The sequence below is a fragment of the Leptodactylus fuscus genome, chromosome 2 (genome assembly GCF_031893055.1).
Source record: "Leptodactylus fuscus isolate aLepFus1 chromosome 2, aLepFus1.hap2, whole genome shotgun sequence".
NCBI classification, from domain to species: Eukaryota; Metazoa; Chordata; class Amphibia; order Anura; family Leptodactylidae; genus Leptodactylus; species Leptodactylus fuscus.
In genome coordinates this window covers 206,052,758-206,074,950 of record NC_134266.1, presented here as the reverse complement: position 1 = coordinate 206,074,950, position 22,193 = coordinate 206,052,758, and the positions used below count along the sequence as shown (strand labels likewise).

The window sequence follows — 22,193 nt, the reverse complement described above, 5'->3', positions numbered from 1 at the left end:
TCTATGGACTAAAATGTGACCTGTGGCTCTGCTCTTATTGACTGCAAAAATCTCCTGTACTGAAACAAAATTGTAAAAGGGGTTGCTCAGGACTATGATATTGAGCTCCGATTACTCATCAGACACTAACTTGGCCAAGTTACAGCTCAGATCTATTCAAATGAATGGGGCTGAACTGCAGTGCTAAGCATAGGCACTGTACAATGTACAGTTAGGGCCAGAAATATTTGGACAGTGACACAATTTTCGCGAGTTGGGCTCTGCATGCCACCACATTGGTTTTGAAATGAAACCTCTACAACAGAATTCAAGTGCAGATTGTAACGTTTAATTTGAAGGGTTGAACAAAAATATCTGATAGAAAATGTAGGAATTGTACACATTTCTTTACAAACACTCCACATTTTAGGAGCTCAAAAGTAATTGGACAAATAAACATAACCCAAACAAAATATTTTTTTTTTCAATATTTTGTTGCGAATCCTTTGGAGGCAATCACTGCCTTAAGTCTGGAACCCATGGACATCACCAAACGCTGGGTTTCCTCCTTCTTAATGCTTTGCCAGGCCTTTACAGCCGCAGCCTTCAGGTCTTGCTTGTTTGTGGGTCTTTCCGCCTTAAGTCTGGATTTGAGCAAGTGAAATGCATGCTCAATTGGGTTAAGATCTGGTGATTGACTTGGCCATTGCAGAATGTTCCACTTTTTTGCACTCATGAACTCCTGAGTAGCTTTGGCTGTATGCTTGGGGTCATTGTCCATCTGTACTATGAAGCGCCGTCCGATCAACTTGGCAGCATTTGGCTGAATCTGGGCTGAAAGTATATCCCGGTACACTTCAGAATTCAGCCGGCTACTCTTGTCTGCTGTTATGTCATCAATAAACACAAGTGACCCAGTGCCATTGAAAGCCATGCATGCCCATGCCATCACGTTGCCTCCACCATGTTTTACAGAGGATGTGGTGTGCCTTGGATCATGTGCCGTTCCCTTTCTTCTCCAAACTTTTTTCTTCCCATCATTCTGGTGCAGGTTGATCTTTGTCTCATCTGTCCATAGAATACTTTTCCAGAACTGAGCTGGCTTCTTGAGGTGTTTTTCAGCAAATTTAACTCTAGCCTGTCTATTTTTGGAATTGATGAATGGTTTGCATCTAGATGTGAACCCTTTGTATCTACTTTCATGGAGTCTTCTCTTTACTGTTGACTTAGAGACAGATACACCTACTTCACTGAGAGTGTTCTGGACTTCAGTTGATGTTGTGAACGGGTTCTTCTTGACCAAAGAAAGTATGCGGCGATCATCCACCACTGTTGTCATCCGTGGACGCCCAGGCCTTTTTGAGTTCCCAAGCTCACCAGTCAATTCCTTTTTTCTTAGAATGTACCCGACTGTTGATTTTGCTACTCCAAGCATGTCTGCTATCTCTCTGATGGATTTTTTCTTTTTTTTCAGCCTCAGGATGTTCTGCTTCACCTCAATTGAGAGTTCCTTTGACCGCATGTTGTCTGGTCACAGCAACAGCTTCCAAATGCAAAACCACACACCTGGAATCAACCCCAGACCTTTTAACTACTTCATTGATTACAGGTTTACGAGGGAGACGCCTTCAGAGTTAATTGCAGCCCTTAGAGTCCATTGTCCAATTACTTTTGGTCCATTGAAAAAGAGGAGGCTATGCATTACAGAGCTATGATTCCTAAACCCTTTCTCCGATTTGGATGTGGAAACTCTCATATTGCAGCTGGGAGTGTGCACTTTCAGCCCATATTATATATATAATTGTATTTCTGAACATGTTTTAGTAAACAGCTAAAATAACAAAACTTGTGTCACTGTCCGAATATTTCTGGCCCTAACTGTATGCTGTGCGTTGTACTAGTGAATGGACCATATAACAGTCTTGGATAGCCCCTTTAAGAGAACATGTACATAAAATGGAAACATGGACAACCAAGTAAAATTTTAATAAATAAGATTGTAAAAGATAAAGAATGTTTTTGTTTTGTTTTTCGGTTTTCAAAAAACAACAAAAAAAAAAGCCTCTTGTCAACTCCTCAACAACTAGAAGATCCTTATTGCAACATTCTTGCCAAGGTACAACGAAGAGCATGTATGACTTTCTCTGCTGAAGATTGCCAGGCACATGTCTTGCTAAACATATTTGGACAACCATATTTATAATCACTTATCTCCAATGCTCCGCTACCCTGCTCGTTTCAGTAACTTCTCACATGAGTTTCTTCGTGACTTACGCGACACATCAGCCCGGGCCCGAGAAGACCGGACTGTGCAGAGAGGCACTGGGAGCAACATGGCCAGACACAAAGTCCTGCTTGTCTGACACTGTGTCGGCCAAAAAAAAAAAAAAGAGAGAGAGAGAGAGACTGTATACAGATACCGGTGGTTTGATTTTGGGTTTTAAAACTGACTGCTGGGAAGCCATCCCTTATGCAGTCTCTTCTAGGACGGAAACCCAGTGGAATTGCACATGGGCACAAGTGTGAACGCCCCCTAATGATTGTGATAGTTTTTGATTGCAATAATTTTAAGTGGTGCTAGATAATAATAGATTCTCAAAGTGGGCGGGAGATTAAATAAGTTTGAGAACCTCTGTTTTAGACTAAAGCGTCCCTTCACACATAATGTTGTTGCCAGTGTGGAGGGATTTTTTTTTTTTTTTGTGAGAAGATTTAACTTTTGGTGCCATTTTGAGGAACATAAGACTTTTGTGATCGCTTTTTACAATGTTTGTGACACTGGTATATCTTGGATCTTTATTAGCACAGCAATACCCAAAGTGTTTTTTTTTTTTTTTGTTTTTTTTCTTCTAAAAAATGTTGGTGTTTTTTTGTTTTTTTTAAAGCTGTTTAAAGATGTTTTTAAAAAATCTCTTTTTACTGTATTTTTTTTTAAGTCCTCCTAGGAGACCCGAACTCCTGATCTTTTGCTTACTTAAACAATACATTGCACTACTTATGTAGCACAAGGTATTATGCCGTCTGTCCGAATCTGACAGGCAGTCTAACTTTGCCTAGTCTCTGCTGCTATTGAATGCTGTATCTAAAGGACACAGAAAATCCTGGGTGTTAACAGGAGGTGAGTACCAGCTTAACCTGGCACAAGTGAATTGTTCTGGGCACCAATACATACAAAGTATTAAAAAAAAATGTATTTACTGGAAAACATAACCTTATTAATCTCTGTATAAAGGCACATTGGTGGTCATTATACTTCCATGCCACTTGTATGGCGTTTAAGAAAAAAATATGGTTGGAAATGGTGTTTTTACACTGCCTTTGCCACTTTCTGTCCCTCCCCTTTTTCATGGTTAATGATGCCTGGTGTAGATCATGCCTGAGATTTCAATACTGGCACACAGACTGCCGGAGGATGTCTCTAATTTACGAAAGGGCCTGCGCTTTGTGATAAATAATGTGCTTTCCTGCCTAATTTATGACATCGTGTTTGGCAGTGGCTTATTTCCCCTTCTCCATTGAGAAGACATGCATGCTTGACCAAGAGGAGTATAGATGTGTATGGGAAGGTCTGAAGCTGCAGCTTCTTATTTAACAAGTGTCTAGTTAGAAGCCATTGAGGGTGTATGAGCATCTTTAAACACTATAAAAAGGACTGCGAAAGTGTAAACAGCACAATATCCAATTGTAATGTGGCTGGGGTTAAAGGGGCTCTATCATTAGATTTTGGCCATTTGAGATAATCATATGCCTGAATAGCCTTTAAACGCACCCTGGGCGTTCCATGCACCCCCCCTCCCCAGCATCATACCTTCCTCACACCCACCTCTGTTGCTTATGCTCCAAGTCCTCCCCCTCCTCACTGCGAGTAACCGCCTCCAGCATCTGTATTCTCAGCGGTAGGGAATTGAAATCTCGGGCAAACGCAGTAAGCATGCTCGAGAGCCATTTTCTTTTGGAGAACTGGAGCATAAGAAAATGGCGCTTGAGCATGCTTACTGCGCAACAGAAGTGGGTGTGAGGAAGGTATGACACTGGGAGGGGTGCACGGAAAGACTCCGTTTTACCGGTAAATTATAAAAACGAGGGAGTCTTTTCTAAAACGATTAGCAGCACCTGAATAGCCTTTTTAAAGGCTATTCAGACATATGATTATCTCAAATGGCCAGAATCTAATGATAGAGCCCCTCTAAGTTACTTTATGATGTATTCAGGTGAAGATGAACTTTAATTAAAGCACTTCAATTTTTTTCTCAAACTATAATTTTCTAGGGTATTTTGACAATTTCAAAATGCAAAAAATAAAAGCTAAACACATCCCCTAACAGCTCAGAGAAAAGACTTGCTTCGAGCATAATAACAACCCCCGGTATTTCTCTAATTCTTGATTTTATGCATTTTAATGTAAATCTTGTACAATTTGACTCAAACATGATATAGGTCACAGACAGGCGCTTAGATGGAATGTTAACAGCCTGGACATGAATCACTGTAACATAAAATCACTTATTGTTAATTCATCGACAGTACCTGACAGGATTGCTGGTCAGAGAGACACGGAGGGAGTCTAAGTACGAGACAAGCCTTTCATCTGTAGAGCCCGATTTGAGTTCGTGAATGAATTCCTGTGGCGAGATCTGTCTGCTACTCTTGAGGCTCCCCTGTAACAAGATAAAAATCACACTGAGCAATCATCCCTATCCCGTATCACATGCATACATCACAAAGTGAACGACTTTTCTTCACAACTTTTCCAGAAAATATATTTAAGCTGAAGTCCATGATCTGATCAAACAACTCATTTAAAAGTAAAATTTTCTTGTTCACAGAGCCTACAAGGTGCTCTCCTTCGACAACTCATCTGCCAGCGAGTCTCTTGCTGTTTTACCTGATTTGTATACAGGACATTGTGGTATCATTCATTTCAAGGCAAGCCAACAAAGCAAATTTAGGGTCAGTAAAACATTAAAAATCAGGTTTAATGCCCAGATAAGCTTGTGACAGCCTGGTGCATGCATCCGCATACAGTCCTGTGATTATAGCATGCAACTTCTAGCAAAGACAAGACGGATCTATCAGAACAACACAAAGAACTTTCAGAAGTTTGCACATATACATTTATAAAGTACTTGGACAAAATATCTGTACAAGAAAGCTTAAAGGGGTTGTCCCATAACAAGCATCCTATCTATACTGATAGTTTATATAGATATAAGACTTTTCCTAAATACATTGCTTTATGCAAACTGCTTTGTTTGGCCGCTATCTTAATTTATTCACTTCATTGTTGACACTGGCCCTTGGGATTATCTGCTCATTTGTCAAGTGATGTAGCTACCTGCTCTCGGGGGGGGGGCGCTGACAAGCAACGGAGCTCCTCATATAGGGGATGGGGAGGTGAGAGCTTTGGGATTACTGTGCTGTCTATCTTCAGCTTTTCCACTTATCAGCTGGTTTAATTGAATTTGGCTGATAAGGGCTGAGATAAGGAGTCTGTTACCTTTGTATGTAATGCAAGCTGACTCAAATCCAGCTCTGCTACATCAGTTTCCACATCAGCGTCATACTGTGGATCATGGCAGAAAGCAGAGCAAGTGAAACCCCACCCACCAATGTGCCGAGAAATCCAGGAAGTGAAGAGAGTACAGAACCTTCAGGCTGCAGAACAATAGTTATGGGAATACCCCATTAAGACTATGGCAAACTTAAGTAACAAGGCACTAGCAACATGGCTTTGACCACAGAAAATAAGGAAGGTCAGCAAAAGCCTACAGACATTTTCTAACTCAGAGCAATGGAATAAGATCATTCGGTGGAAGAGGTGCAGTCCATTTTTTTATTGCATAGATTTTGCAATGGTGAGACCAAAGGTTTAAAATTTCTGCCACATCTCAAACCATAAGAATCTTTTCCCATCAGCATAGGAAATTAACATTAAAGAGGACCTATCACTGTCTCTTTCAATTCGCGCCACTACACTGATTCCAGTGCAGTTCTATCTCTAGCCCTCATCTTTCTAGAGCAATCATTTCCGTTACATTCAGCATGATTATGCTTTGTCAAATAGGCGGTCCCTGTGTGTCCAAAACTGCCCACATGACAATGGAGAATTATTGCGCTCAAAGAACAGAAATTATTGCTCTGGAATAATAGAAGCCTGAAAAAAAAATTCCAGAAACCATGGCACCCATTGAAGGATGCAAACAAGTAGAGTTGGTAGAGGTGGAAAAAGGAGTTTAAAGGAGTTTTGCCACAAATAACACATCCCCGGGGGCTCCGTCAATCACTAGAACGAGGTTCCCAAAACTGTACCTGGGAAGAAACAAAATAAAAATAGGCACCACCATTATTCTTGTGTTCTCAAAATAGTTGATTTTATAACAACCGTTATATATCCAACTGTTATCTGTGGTAGAGGTTTTAAAAGGGAACCTGTCAGGGGGTTATTCCAACATAACATGGCCCTATAACGTGCAGGATGAAGTAATTCGCCTTCCATTGACAGCCCTCTTTAAAGTGTCAAAAAAAAAAAGTTAAGTTATAAAAGTTTGTGAGCATAAAAAGCCATATGGAAATGACCCTTAGTCATGATGAGCGGAGAGCAACTTCAGCCTAGTCACACCGTCTTCTGGCTAATCGCACCTCCTGGGCGTGACTGACATCTCCCTTACTGTCCCATCCCTTGCTGACATCATAAGGGAGTTGTCAGTCACGCCCAGGAGGTGCAATTAGCCAGAGGACAGTGTGACTAGGCTGAAGGTGCTCTCTGCTCACATTGATTACTTAGCGTCATTTCCATATGGCTTTTTAAGCTTTCATATGTTTATAACTTTACTTTGCTGCAACAGAATGATTAAAGAAAGGCAGAAATTGAATGGGAAATGACCTCATCCTACACATGATGATGGGGCCAGTTTATGGTGGAAAAACCACCTAAAAGGATCCCTTTAGAAATAAGACAATCTAATGTGAATAGGTGAAACTGAAGAGTATCCAAACATCTATGTTTAAAGCATGGTATATGTTAGAATTCTACAAGTCTGGCCCTGGCAGCAATTTATTCCCATATTCGTATTGCAATAAACATGCATTCTTGAAAATCCAAGTGTGAAGGTTTACAAGCAAGAAGAGAATCACATTTTTTTGTGTATAGTCAGCATTCAGATTAATTTAATAGGACAGAGCTGGTGCAGAACATTACTGAAAAAGTGCTTAAGCTAAGTCTAGTGGACATGCCAGTAAAACTTCTTAAATCCTGTAATGATATTAAGGCTGGGAGACTTATGGGTAATTTTAATCTCAATTCTCTCATTTTTGTATCTCTCTGGAGCTGAAGGCCTCTCCCTGGGTGCACCAACCAGATCATTTGCAGAGTTCGAAGTTGTTTTTCTCCAATCGGTGGTGATGGTTACATATGCTCGGAGAGGTGGTAGACATCCTGGAAATTGATCTAGAGTAGTATATTAAATTTTTATGCCACCCATCCACTAATAGTGAGATTGAGCAAACATTTAGCATGACTATTGAATGTGTTCCATAACATAAGAGATACTATTTCTGAGCAAAATGCACTACAAAAAAGAAACAAACACACTGACAAATGTGGGCTTTAGGATTACCGTGATGAGCAGTGCGTTGGAAGAAAAGGTTATTTAAATGGCACTACAATGGAATATCTCCATAGTGAGAAGTAATAACTGGTGAAAGCCTGAGAAAGCTTATTAAATAAACATTGATTTCCCAATCTGTCAGCCACTATTTACTGCTTCAATGAAGGATAAAAACCTACTTCACTGGAAATCTGGTGGACAAAAGCATAACCTGCTGCTTGCCGTCATCTCATTATTAGCCCTGTGATTGTACCAGTTTATGGGTGTTCTTTAAATCCGTCAGTGCACATGAAATAGTGCCGTCTCCTGTGGTTTCTGTTCTGCCAAAACTAAAGCGACAGAAAAGTTCAGATAACTGTGAAATGGGAGACTGGAAGGCAATAGTATAAGTCCCGGGAGTCTGGCAATTACCGCTCCGGAAGATCAAAACGATCCCATGCAAATATACGTCCTTGAGTCTTCCCTCTTACTTTAGCTTAGTCTATTTTACTGTCAGTCACTTTTTATACCTGCTGCAAGGAGGAAAGCTGTGTGACAACCAATAAATCACAGCCTCTACCTAGCCATGCAACGATACTCCATTTGTGTTCTTGCTGCCGTATTACTAAATAGGCCTGCTGTGCAAGAGTCTAGGAAGGAGGTGACAATACATACAAGCATAGTTACAGGTCATAAGTCACCAGAAACAAAAAAAAAAAAAAAAGAGAAAACCTAGAAAGCAGAGGAGCACAAACCTGACCAGAAAGCAGTTCCTCCTGCTGAAGTGCTCACAACTCTCTACAGTGAGCTGTCTCATAAGCTGTCCCCTCTGCTGGAGCATTCAAGCAGGAGTCTTATAAAAGGTAGGGGGTAGCAACTTACTGCAGAGCACACTTCAGATTTGGGATACTTGTGTGTGTGGAGTCTACAGGATTAAAAGTGATTTCTCAAAGAGCTACTGATATTAAGAGCATTGACAAATGCTTTTGCCTTCTTTATTCAGAAGGCAAATAAGAAATATATACAATTTTGTGCAAAAAGTGTTAACAGTTTATTGTTGTCAATTAATAAAATTAAGTCAATGAATAAAGGCGAAATCTAAACCGAATCAAAACTTTAGGGTTTAGGGTAGGAGTCCTGGAAATGATAATATGATTCTGACAGTGGCCTGATCTTATGATCATCCAGTCTGTCTGGGATTAAATGAAGAGAGAGAAGGATTTGAGCAAACCTATATCCAAAGAAGATCTATAGTTAGTTCTCCAAAATATCTGACGCAACCTGCTGGTAGAATCCATTAAAAACGGTGTACAAGTGAACCTAGAAGAATTGTTGTCTTTCTAAAGGTAAGCAGTGGTCATAGGAACAGACAATGGAGCCAGTAACAGCTTGGAAACAAAAAAGTTAAATAACCCCTCAAAAGGGGGTAAAATACCCAAAATCAGATTTGTCTTTAATTGCAGGCAATCTGCTGCCAGGTCCCTCCTGTGCAAAACACCAGACATTGGGCACCTGTTGTGCCTGCCACATTTAAAAGAGAGAGAACTCCTGCCATAGCTTCCCTATGAATGCAACATTAAGGGGTTTTAATGAATTCTTGCTGTTATAAATGATAATTTGGGAAACCAGAGGACGTGCCCCAGAAGACGCCAATGAAATGAAGTCAGACAACACATGGCCAAACTGATTGCGGATTTTAAATGATTTAATAATTCAGGATCATCTATCCTCATAACTATTTTGTTCTTCCGTAATATGACCAACACATTTATGAATAAAATACCAACTGGTCTTGCTATTCCCAGTCTTAAAGGGGTGTGCCGTTACACAGCCAGCCTCCATCAGCACTAACTGGATAGTGTGTGTAGGGGCACACACCAACCCAGTTAGCAGTTTTAATAGCAATGACAGAGGAACAGCATAAACTTAAGTTGTTCCATAACTGCTTTACAACAGGTCCGCTTTAGGCTGAGGCCCCACACTGCGGAAATGCAGCTTTTTTTTGTTGCAGATTTTGTTACAGTTTTTTGAGCCAAAGTCATGGGTGGATTGAGCAGAAGGAAGAAGTATAAGAAATTCCTACATATTTCTTACTTTTTTGGCTCAAAAAAACTGCAGCAAAATCTGCAACAAAAAAGCTGCATTTCCACAATGTGTGGCCTTAGCCTTAAAGAGGACCTTTCATGACTTTGGGCACAGGCAGTTCTATATCCCGATCTGTGCCCCGGGTGAAGAGCTATCGGTCCCGGTACTGTAGCTCTTTACAATCAGAAGGACGTTTCTGACAGTCAGTCAGGTGCGTCCTTCTCCACCGCAGCGCCTATCGTGCTGTACAGTGTGAGCGGGAAGGAACGCCCCCTCCCTCTGCTCACAGTGCTCGTCCATAGATGAGTATTATCAGGAGGGGAGGGGGCATTCCTCCCCGCTCACACTCAGGGGGCGTCCTGAGGGCAGATGTCAGATGAAAAAATTTCAGATAGTTGGATTCTCCAGTTCTTGGATAGATAAGCTTCTCCTGACCGAGAAGTCTGACACAAACTTTCTCCTCTTTTCTTGTTCCAAAAATATTCACACTAAGTTGAGCCAAGCATTCACGTGTATGGAGAAGACTAGTAAGTGTACCACAAAACTGGACTTGTATCTACACTGTTCATTACTGCTGTATAATATACAGTAAGCTGCTGCTGCTTCTGAGGGTGTGCAACACAGACATGTAATGTGTATGGGAAACATGATAGCAGCCAGTTCCACCCATTCTGAATCGATATTCAGAGAACAATGGCAACAATATTGCTCTTATTCTACAATGATTTTATTTGTAACTAGAGGTGCAATTTAATAGAGTTCAAAGTACAGCATAAAGCTTGCGGTAATAAGTTAACATGAGGCTGGGCTACACACAGCAGTTTATCAAGCTATTTTTCTGAACTATCATAGGATCAGAATAATGGACTGAAAGGATGGCAGAATAACAGATCCAGACTGAGCACCCATTACCATTCACTCTAATGTTAAAAACAAGACAGAAGCTTTTCTCCCATCAGGTTTGCTTATTTTTCAAATGGAATATGAAGTCTTATGTGCGCGATTTTATCCACTATTTGAATCAACAACAACAAGACTGAAGAAAGCTTCTGCTTTGTTGTTAACGCTAGATTGAACGATGACGGATGCAAATGGACTCATTTACAGATTGTTCGGAGGATGAGAAAATTGTAAACAAACTTTTTATTATTATTATTGTTATTATTATTATTATGCACAAAGTTCTCTTTACCATATTAGGACTGTATTTGCTTCATTTTACAATGAAATCCATGACCTTTTTAAGAGGGTTTAATAATGTTCTCTGTATAAAAACTGAAATAAAACTTATATTTAATAAATATCAATTCTGCTACATCAATACAAAGTGGCAGCTCTTCGGAGGGGCAAGATTTATTTAAATTTAGGTATACCTCGCTATTTTTCTTCTACAAAAAATGGGTAACGCAATATGTTTATAGTACGAACAGCGCAAAGTAACACCCCAACATGACAAGGCCACCAGTGATTGCTACATGGACGCAATTCAGGGTTGTAGTCAGATAGAGATTTTACCCTGTATCACTGGACGCTTAAGAGTTTGATCACTCCCATACCACTCCAAATACGGATTCTTTTCATACCATATCCCAGTAAACCAGATAAGCTTAAGAAATTGGACACCGATATATCCACTCTCAATTTCCTCTCATATAATGAATCCAAATTGGTTGTCATAACATAATGTTCTTTTTTATTTCCAACAGACTGTGTTCAATTAGCTTCTAAAACATTGTCGCAAATTTTATATCTTCCTCAAAGATTAAAATAGAATGCAATATGCCAGAATGCATAATGGAGGCCCCAGGCAGCCCCACAATCAGATTATCCTACAAAACCATATTAAATTAATTGTTGGATATATGCAGAGCTGGAAAGTGGATACGACGAGCTCTTCCGTATTTCTACCGTACTAGCCATGTAACATGATACAATTCATGTGAAATTGCCCAGTAATTCAATCTTTGTGTTTGTATTATGTTTTATTTTAGCAAAGAGGGGAAATGAACAAAAAATGGAATTTCAAATGAGTCGAATGTTCTATCTAGGATCTGCCATAAAGGACGGATTCAGTCTGAATTCATTACTTTATATATATCAAGCCTTTCTACACTACATCAAATACTAATTCAATTATGCCTGTTACTTACTGTAAGTCATCTCATGCCACACTGGAGAGAGAGGAAAAAAAGAAGAAAAACAACATTCCCTACCAAAACCCTACTTAAAGAAAGCCTTCAGGATGAAGAAATAAGTGAATCCTAGATGTGACCACTGAATGTGACATCATAGAGATAGTCCACACAGAGTCTTTTTGCAGCAGACTTTGATGCGAAATCCACAGCAAAAAAATGGCTCCCATTGACTTCAGTGAGAGCCGTTCGCTTCTTTTTACCGCCAGCTAGTAGCAGAAAAAAAAAAAAGAAGTGAGCTGCCCTATCTTGCTGTGGATTCCACGACACGAGGCTCCGGCCCATTCATTTGAGCCTAATCCGGAGCGGGATGCCAGTGCACTGAAACCGGCAGCCGCGACGGAATGTGTACACGCGGAATTCATGTAACTCCGTGTGTACTAGCTCATATAGTCTGAAGCAGAAGTTCCACTTCAAACAGCTGTTCTAGGGGATGCCAGGTATCAGACCCCTACTGATTTTAAGTCACACCACCACGTGACCCACTGAGGCCAGTCAGTCAGAAGACAGAAAACAGCACGGTAGTGCACTGAAGGGCTGAGCAACACTTTTTTATGTTTGCTCTACTTAGGGCTTAGCGATTTTGTCAATATAATGAAATTTCAATTTTTTTCAAGCCTAGGGACTATATCCGATTTGATTATCGACTTTCTTATTTTGGAAAAATACAAAAAAAAGTTAGTCACCAAATTTACAACTTTTTTTTTTTTTTTGGTAACAGATGTAACGAATTATTTTTGCAGCACAAGATGCAGTTTTAATTCATAGAATTTTTTGGAATGTCCATTCTTTTGAAGACCATTTTAATTTATTTTATTTTTGGGATGCAATAGTGCCAAAAAAAAAAAAATGGAGATTTGCTCATTTTGGGCATTTTTGGATGTGTGAATCTGGATTTATTTTTTTTTCCTATACATATAAAAATTGAGGATAAATTGCTAAATTGCTAATAAGTGGGGATCTGACTGCAAACATGGGTTGTTTTATCCCCACTGTAAATATAGCTGAGGTAAACATTGGTGCCCTTTGGCTGCCATTCCCTTCAATGGGAATACTGGAGAAGTGTTTTACTTCAGCTATTTCCAGTGCTCCCATCAAATGAATGGCCATCGTAGTGCACCAGTCTTCACTGCAGCTATATTTACAGAGGGGTTAAAACAACCCATGTTTCCAGAATTGGTGGGGGCTCACTAACACCTGTGAGAAATGTATGTTCCTGGATAGAAGAAAAATATATATTTTTTATTATTTATTACTTATTTTTTAAACCCTCAGGTTAAGACACCACACAATAAATCACTGCAAAAAAAAATGCTGTGGAAAAGACCACATTACATTTTTTTCCCGCAGCATTTTTCACAAAAAGTCTGCAGAGTTTTCCTTTGCTGACTCTCTGCCGCTATTATAACAATACAAAAAATGTACTGGCCAAAACTGTGTGACAGGTGTGACAGGTGAGTGAAAATAAACAGGTATACTCATCTCCAGCAGTCCCCCCGCAGACTCTTCAGGCCTCTTTTGGCCTGTGTCACGCACCTCAACAACAGGTCTCTGCGGTCACATGGGATGTATCAAAGGATACAACGTCATGACACTCTGTGTGCTCTATGTGACTGTAGAGACACAATCACAGGGCTCAGCAGTGAGCCCCGCAGCATGACACGTCAGATAGAGCCTGAAGAAGTCATCAGGAAATGCCAATAGCCATGAAGAAGCCCAAGAGAGGTGAGGCATGGCTATTTTTTCACAGGCCTCTCCTTGTTATATACTGGGGTGTGATGAAACCTCAGAGTAAAAGATTGTTTCCAAAAGTTTCAAATTTGGACCAAGCCCAAAACATTTTGAAAATTCAGGTCAATTCTAAGGCTAAACACATCACTATGTGGGGGCCAAAAAAGAGGGCAATATATTGTGTGGAAGCCAGTAATGGCAGCAATATACTGTGTGGGAGCCAGTACAATGGGGCACCATACTGCATGGGAGCCAGTAAAGGGGGGGGACAATTGTACTGTGTGTGGGCCAAATAAGAGGATTTTTAGATCTGCAAATAGGGGAGAGGACTAACCTTCAATTTTAAATCAGTGGCCCCCATCATGGAACCAAAGATTGATAGGTTGGATATTTGGGGAGGGAGGTTGCTAGTTCACCTCTGGGTTTAGGGGATGTAAAACTTGTAACAAGGTTCCCCCTAGTTTAGGTTCATGGTCACAGATTTGCAACAATGGTATTTGTCCATGTATGAAATAACTTTACCATCTAATACTATACTATTCATACATGTATATATCAAAAATAATGTATCAAAGGTTTTGCTTTACTTATATTATAACTTGATAACTTTTCACAAATAGAAAAAAGTAAAACATTTTTTGCTTGGTAAACTTAAAAATGTGGAAGAGTTGCTAGGAAGTAAATTATGTTTGGTGACACTGAGCATATTCAGGGAACTAGCAATTTATCAAGCGTATTCTTGCGACCTTTATAAATCAAAAGAGTAAAGTTAGAGAGATATATTATTCATCATGCAATACCCAAAATAAATTACTTCTTAAGACATTTAGCTCTGGTGTACTGTGTTTATTAGAGATCATGATAGAACGGCAGGCCTGACACTCAGAGAGCTGCACATATTTTATAGGGAATGCTGCATTCTTGGTGGCCTTAGTACACCTTTTCATTTCAATACTTAAGTGTTCTGAACTAAATAAAAACTAGGGACAGTTCATGAAGAGAATGATCATAGAAGTTTGTATGGCTTGGCAGTATGGTTACAGATTTAGTATAAATACCATAAAATAAGGAAATACCCTTATTATTTGTGGCATGAACACAGGACGGTGAGAAATAGAGTCAGTAGTGCGGACTACCGATTCCACAGCCCTGCTTCAGTTAAAAAGTCATGCTTCTAAACTACAAACCCGTTCCTTCAAATGCAGTTTGCAACCGATTTCTAGTTACAGATTGATTTATTATAATTATGTTTTTTGGGGGTTTTGTTTGTTTTTTTTTTAATGTGGGCATGTTCCTCCCAGTACTATATGCTGGATGAGAGATTTCACAGAGAGATTTTATTTTTTAATATTTTAATACCCTCCAATAAATATCTGCACAGTAAATGTAGGGAACATTCGAAATTTGTAATCCTTTATTATTCAATATTTTAAAACCTTCGTTCTCATAGTATCTTGCTAATAAAATTGGGAACTATTCTTGGAAACAGTCATATTTACTATGTATCACAGCAATATTTGTTACTATTCATTGCTAAGTGTGCACCTGGGTGTTATGATACTCTATATTGTTCATGTATAGATCATTTCATTAGTTCTTACTTGCTTTTCTTAGACTAATAGGTAGTTTGCCACTCCATTAGACTTCCTCATTTGGACTATCAAAGGCCGTACTGATCACAGATTAGACTGATCATTTCAACCCTCAAAAGTTATTTTCTCCCCCCATTGAGTTTTACTTTATTCCTCCACTGGGCTTTTCAATAACCCTAATAGACGCTGTCCTGCCCCTCGCGTTTCTCCTATGCTCCTTCATCAAGGGATCTATTCATTTCTATTTGAGTTGTGATATTAATTATTATTATTATTATGCATGGCAATATCCATCATGTATTTGTTATCCAGAGGTCTGTGGGGCCAGGATGCTGCTGCTTCTACTAGCTTTTATATCCTAGCACAGCCCTTGAATGAGCTCTTCTTCCGTGTGTTGCTAAGCAAAATTGTCTAATCTCCTGCCATCTCTTGGAATGCGTCACACAATTCTGAATTATCAATACATCACTGATGGCGACGATAGGGAATACAGAGACTTAAATAGGGATTTTGTTGAATGGTGCCAGCAGAACCAGCTCAGGATTAATGCTGGGAAGACCAAGGAGATGGTGGTGGACTTTAGTAAACGGAGAGGTGCTCCGACCCCGGTGGAGATCCAGGGGACATGCATTGAGATAGTCAGGACCTATAAGTATCTGGGTGTGCTCCTCAACAATAAACTAGACTGGGCTGATCACCTGGAGGCGCTGCACAGAAAGGGCCACAGCAGGCTCTACCTGCTCAGGAGGCTGAGGGCCTTCGGAGTCCAGGGGACACTTCTTAGGGCCTTCTTCAACTCTGTGGTTGCCTCAGCCATCTTTTTCGGTGTAGCCTGCTGGGGGAGCAGTATATCAACCAGGGACAGAAATAGGCTTGACAGGCTGATCAGGAGGGCCAGCTCTGTCCTGGGGAGCCCCTTGGACCCAGTACAGGTGGTGGGTGACAGAAGGATACTGTCTGTGGTGACCTCCATGCGGGAGAATAAATCCCACCCCATGTACGGGACCCTGATGGGACTTGGCAGCAGTGTAAGTGACCGTCTGCTTCACCCCAAGTGTGAGAAGGAGCGCTATCGCAAGTCCTTCCTTATAACCGCGACCAGGCTGTATAATCTACATCAGACCAAGCGAAGATCACTCCGCACAGAGAACTAATGATTATGAATGTCCTCCTTTCTTCTCTGTTCCTAAGCTGCTATGGACTCCTAGTATATCTTTCTCAGCATATGTGTGTCTACTACTTCTGAAATATTTACTGTGTATTATCCTGTATCTGTATTACTATGCAGCTGAAACATACTGAAATTTCCCCTCTGTGGGACTATTAAAGGATTATCTTATCTTACATTTTTGATTGACAAATAGGCTAATCCCATCACTCTCCACTCCCATTCAGGAAGCATATGGAAGCACCATGTACTATGTCCAATGCTGTCTGTATATATCAGAATTATTAATGGAGGTCTTCTGTGATTATTTCACAGTTCATGAGAATTAAAGGCTAGTTCACACGTGAACTGCCCGCGCGGGTTTTGACACAGAGAGAGACGCGGCGAGCCGCGTCTCTCTCTTGTCAAAACCCGCCCGCCGCGACCATCGCTGTCGCGGCTTAACCCTCTGCTGTCGGCTCAAATGAATGAGCCGACATAGGAGGGAGCTGCGGGGGGCGGAAGCCGCGCGACTGAGACAGCGCGGCTTCCGCCTGAAGAAAGGACATGTCCTTTCTTTTCTCCGCTAGCAGCAGCTCGCCGCTAGCGGAGAACAGAAGCCCGGCGGTCTCCATAGACCACCATTATAAGGGGAGGTTTTGGACGCGAAATCCGCTGTCAAAAACCTCCCCTTATACTCACGTGTGAACTAGCCCTAAGGATTTCCTTTCTCGGGTTGATAATAAACATATCAAGACATAACAAAAATATGTCAACATTCTCCCCAATAAAAAAAAAAAACTATATATGTTCAGCCAAAGGAATGCAATGAGGTCAGGAGAGTTAGTCAGCTAAAGGCCAGTATCTGCCCTAGTTAAAGGGAAAATCCGCCACAAAATAAAATAATGCCCACCAAATGGTCTATTATGAACTTATGGAGCATAAAATGTATAAAAAAAAATTAAAAATTAAAAGATTAAAAAAAAAACTATTACCACGAGAGATTCTAGCCATGCCAACACAATATTGTGCAGATTACAAATACATAAAAAGTGTAACAAATGTGCCCATTTTCCATCCATGTAGATGCAAAATACTGAAGTTAATTGAAGTTTGTCCAGAACTCAGAAAGACCCCCTATTAATTCACTCCACCCGGGGAACTTTGTGAATTGGTGCACAGCATAATACCGATTTTCCTTACATCTGATGAACACACTTCTTACCTATAACAGGTTTGATGCACCACTCAAGAGTAAAATAAAATCTCTCTACCATGAAAAAATTACAATAGGGTGCTCAATTGGAGATCTCCATACCTCAATTCATTTCCGTATTTGACACCCATATTCAAAATGGTGACCCCTGTAAGCATCAGGGGTCACCATTTCTTACTAAAACAACAACCTGTCGTTAACTTGATTCGTTTGGGCTCACTTCTTATGCTTTGTATGTATTTATAATCTCTTTCTGACATCTATTGATAAAAAGTGAAGTTTTATTATTGCATGACACCTCGTCCTTCAGTGAATTGATGTTGGTTACATGTTCGTGGAAAACAACCTCCGTGATATTTTAAAAATGTGCCCGGTCATGAAAGAAGGCAAATGGCCCAGATTATATTATATTATATATTATATTATATTATTAGTCAGTGGGTTGACCTACAATTCCACAGACGTGTTAACAATAACTTTCTTTATATAGCACCAACATATTCTGCAGCACTTCACAAATCAAAGGAGACATGAACAGACAGAACTTGACATTACAATATGATAGGTGATGTCTGATTTCAGTCTAAAGCCAATAGTGTCTCTGTGTCCATGTATCTAAATATATACTTTATTAATAATTTCAAAGGAAAGTAGAATTCATACTAAGAGTGACTTCACTGTAGTTTTCATCTATTTAGGGGTACCATATATCAGACTTCACACATTGCGTTGCCAGATCCGTTAGCCACAGTCCATACAGCGCTCTGAGCATGCCAAGCTAAATGACATTGTTTGCGAAGCTTTTGTGTAGTGAATGTACAGCATATAAAGAGCTACACAGAATCAAGTGGTTTTCTGATGAATCATCAAATCCATGCTTGCCAATAAACTGGCAGAGCCATTCACTCTTCAATTATGTGCAGCCAAGTAGAAAGAAAGGAAAGAGATTAAAGATACAATGAATCCCAACCAATTAGCTCTTATTTTCATTTGTCAAAATCTTAGCCCCTCATTATCTAGTTCACAGAAGAATTCTTTAATAACAGGCTACGTCCGTTAAAGTGGCAGTCTCCCATAGCAAAAAAGTAAATAATTGTTTTCTATAATTGGTTTCTAAATTAAAAATACAAATCAGCATCACCCGACATGTCTACTGTAGCACATTTACAATTCTTTACACATAAAAAGACCAATCTGAATGAGAATCTTAGAAAATCTTACCACCTAACCTGCAGCTCCACTGCCAGCATACAGGGAACACGGCTCTCACTATTATTGTAATTTGCTTTTTCTACTCCACAGGATTAGCCTTTTTTTTTTTTTTTTTTTTTTGCATTGTGTCTTAATGGTGAGAGAAAAAAAAAAAAAAAAAACACTTTCACCATTGTGCTCTCTATATGGGACAGACACAGCAAAGACTTAAAAGGGAATCTGTCCACTGCACAGACCCTTACGGATCAAGGTTTAGTGTCCAAACCGCCCTGTAATAAAGTCAGGATCAGATTGGCCCACTGGGGAACCAGTGAATCCCCGAGCCCTGACTGAACGTCTTCATTTTGCCAATGCAGATGCATTGGTTAGTGGCCCAATCGGGATGGTCAGGTGCCCCCAATCAGACACCTGACCAATGCATTTGCCTCAACACACAGGGGCCCCATTAGCTGATACTGAAGCTGTACATGGTGTCTTCCCGACATATAGGGAAAGTATATATCAGGAGGACACCATGTGCAGCTTCAGGATCAGCTAATGGCTGCTTGTAATCCTCTACTTAGCTGCAGCAGCTATATAAAGACTTGTCCCTGCTGCCTGAACTTCCCCCCTATTGGCTGCTCCCTCACATTATAGCATGTGGGGAAGACAGGGAGCAGTCTGCTGCGATGCTTCACTTCAGGCAAATGTGAATGTAGCCTTTCGGTATAATATGTATATATATGTGTACATTTGTTTAAAGTAGGTGTCTTGTATAATATGTGAGTACTGTATGTTTGTATACAGGTAAGTGTGAGTATATACACAGTATACTATAATAATGTATATGTTTGAGCATGTATATATGAGAGTATATGTAGTATTCACACACTCACAACTATCTATTCGATATATATGGTATATGAATGAATCTAAATCTAAATATATATACATACACACACAGTATATATACTATAATAATGTATGTGTGAGCATATATGAATGCATATCTGTGAGTATATATGGTATATGTATGCGTGTGTAGGTATATAGTGTGTGCAATCCCATCCGCACATTGCAGAAAAATACATGCATCAAAAATGCTAGCAATTTCCAAAATTGTTGTGGTTTTGGAAATTGTAGCATTTCACTTACTCCTACGGTTTCCCTATAGGTATAAAGGAAGCAGAAAGTCTGCAGAGGAAACCTCTGTGGAGTTTCTGTGATAAGCGTTGTAGGAAAAAGAGCTCAGAAATACAAGCACCGAGCACTCAGCTCCCCCTACCCTCTTGAGAGCAGGGAGCTACTTCACTTGTCCTGGGCGGAGAGATAAGACCATCCTCAGGTCCGTGGTTATGGAAGTGTAAACAATGAAGTGAATAATCTCAGATAGCGGCCAAACAAAGCAGTTTTGCTTAAAGAGGACCTTTCATCAGATCGGGCACATGCAGTTCTATATACTGCTGGAAAGCTGACAGTGCGCTGAATTCAGTGCACTATCGGCTTTCCCAATCTGTGCCCGGTGAAAAGCGCTATCGGTCCCAGTACCGTAGCGCTTTACAGTCAGAAGGGCGTTTCTGACACTTAGCCAGGGACGCCCTTCTGCCCAACAGCGCCTATCGCGCTGTACTGTGGAGCGGGGAGGAACCCAAACTCATTTCCTTTCTCTATATATTTTTGCACATATAATGTATTTTTCTATATTGCCAAGAACCATTCGGTAGAAATTACAGTATTTAGTCCACCCGACTTCGAAAAAGTAGCAATTTTTCGAAGACTTGTTTAAAGTCATGTATTCTACAAACTAAAAGAAATGCTAAAAAATGTACAATATTAGAACATCAAAAGCTATTGCTGGAATTTACTAGAAATGCAACATAAAAGATGACGCTCTCCTGAGCATTTATTATCATGTTAGTGAATAGAAATGTCCTCTAACATATACACACTATAACAGCACAGCTGCTTCAATACCGTTTAACAAAGCTGTATTCTGAGGATTTTCTTGGCAAAACTTGATGGCTCCAGGTGATCTCAGCAGATCTTGCATGTCATTTTAATTTACACTGCTTGAGCAGATGTCATAACATAAGGGAAGAGAACGATATTAGCCTGACTGTGTAAAACATTTCCATCTTAAACAAGACGATGTTACAAAACAATATATAAGATAACTTTTCTATTTATGAATCATCTCACTTTACCATTAAACCGAAAAGAAATCTCCTGCATGTTCTTATAAACCGATGTACGAACAACTCAAAGGGGTTAAACTATCATAACCAGAGAAAAAGAAAGTGGGCTTTAAAACGGATATACTTTCCTAGACTAGGTTCACATTTGCATCAGAGTCTCCACACTATTTTGCCAATACATTGAAAGACACTGAAACACACTACAGTCCGAGAGGTCTGCTGGGCGTTGTTGCTATCCACCATGTAATGGATCGGGCACTGCCCTTACCACTGTTTCAGTTTCTACAGGATTACAGAAAAACTAATACAGGAGCGCAAATATGAACTTATTCTGTTTTAACTGGTTATTTAAAGGATTTTTTCAATAAAGAAATACAACAACAAACCTTATACGAACCAAAAGTTGTACAAAGGGGATAAAGGCATAATACACTGATAAAGTAATGTCGAGTATTAGAAACAAAAAAAAATAATTCACATGGACAAAACAATTGACGACAAACAAGGGTATGACAGGACAGGAGAACAAAAAGGTGGAGGAGACCAGAAAAAGTATCAACAGGAGAGGGGGAGGTCCGGATATTTGCAGGTCAGAGAGCATGGGTAGCCCAAAACGTGTCCCATAAGTCTCAAACAGCATGAAACTTCTCCTCTTCATTGTTAAAGAGGACCTTTCATCAGATCGGGCACAGGCAGTTCCATATACTGCTGGAAAGCCGTTGCGCTGAATTCAGCTTTCCCAATCTGTGCCCCGGGTAAAGCGCTATCCGTCCCGGTACCGTAGTTCTTTACAGTCAGAAGGGTGTTCCTGACAGTCAGTCAGGAACGTCCTTCTCCACAGCAGCGCCTATCGCGCGGTACAGTGTGAGCGGGGAGGAACGTCCCCTCCTTCTGCTCACAGTGCTTGTCCATAGACGAGTATTATCAGGAGGGGAGGGAGCGTTCCTCCCCGGTCTCACACTGTACAGCACGATAGGCGCTGATGTGGAGAAGGACGTACCTGACTGACTGTCACAAACGCCCTTCTGACTGTAAAGTGCTACGGTATCGGGACCGATAGCGCTTTACCCAGGGCACAGATCGGGAAAGCCGATAGTGCGCTGAATTCAGCGCACTGTCGGCTTTCCAACAGTATAAAGAACTGCCTGTGCCCAATCTGATGAAAGGTCCTCTTTAAGCAAAGCTGTCTAATACTCCAGAGACCGCGCTTCCCTAATCCTAGAGTACAACTCCTCAAGTGCTGGAGGGGCGAGCTGTCGCCAATGCTTGGCTATCAAGC

At 40.4% G+C, this 22,193-nt stretch overlaps 1 protein-coding gene across 1 annotated transcript in view; it reads right to left on the bottom strand.

Moving 5' to 3' along the window:
- The window catches only part of DIAPH3 (diaphanous related formin 3), a 458,292-nt gene that overhangs the window by 337,584 nt on the left and 98,515 nt on the right, over positions 1–22,193 (bottom strand). The window contains exon 5 of the mRNA XM_075265434.1: positions 4,507–4,637. Coding sequence (XP_075121535.1) covers positions 4,507–4,637 — 131 coding nt within the window. The remainder of the gene's footprint in view (positions 1–4,506; positions 4,638–22,193) is intronic.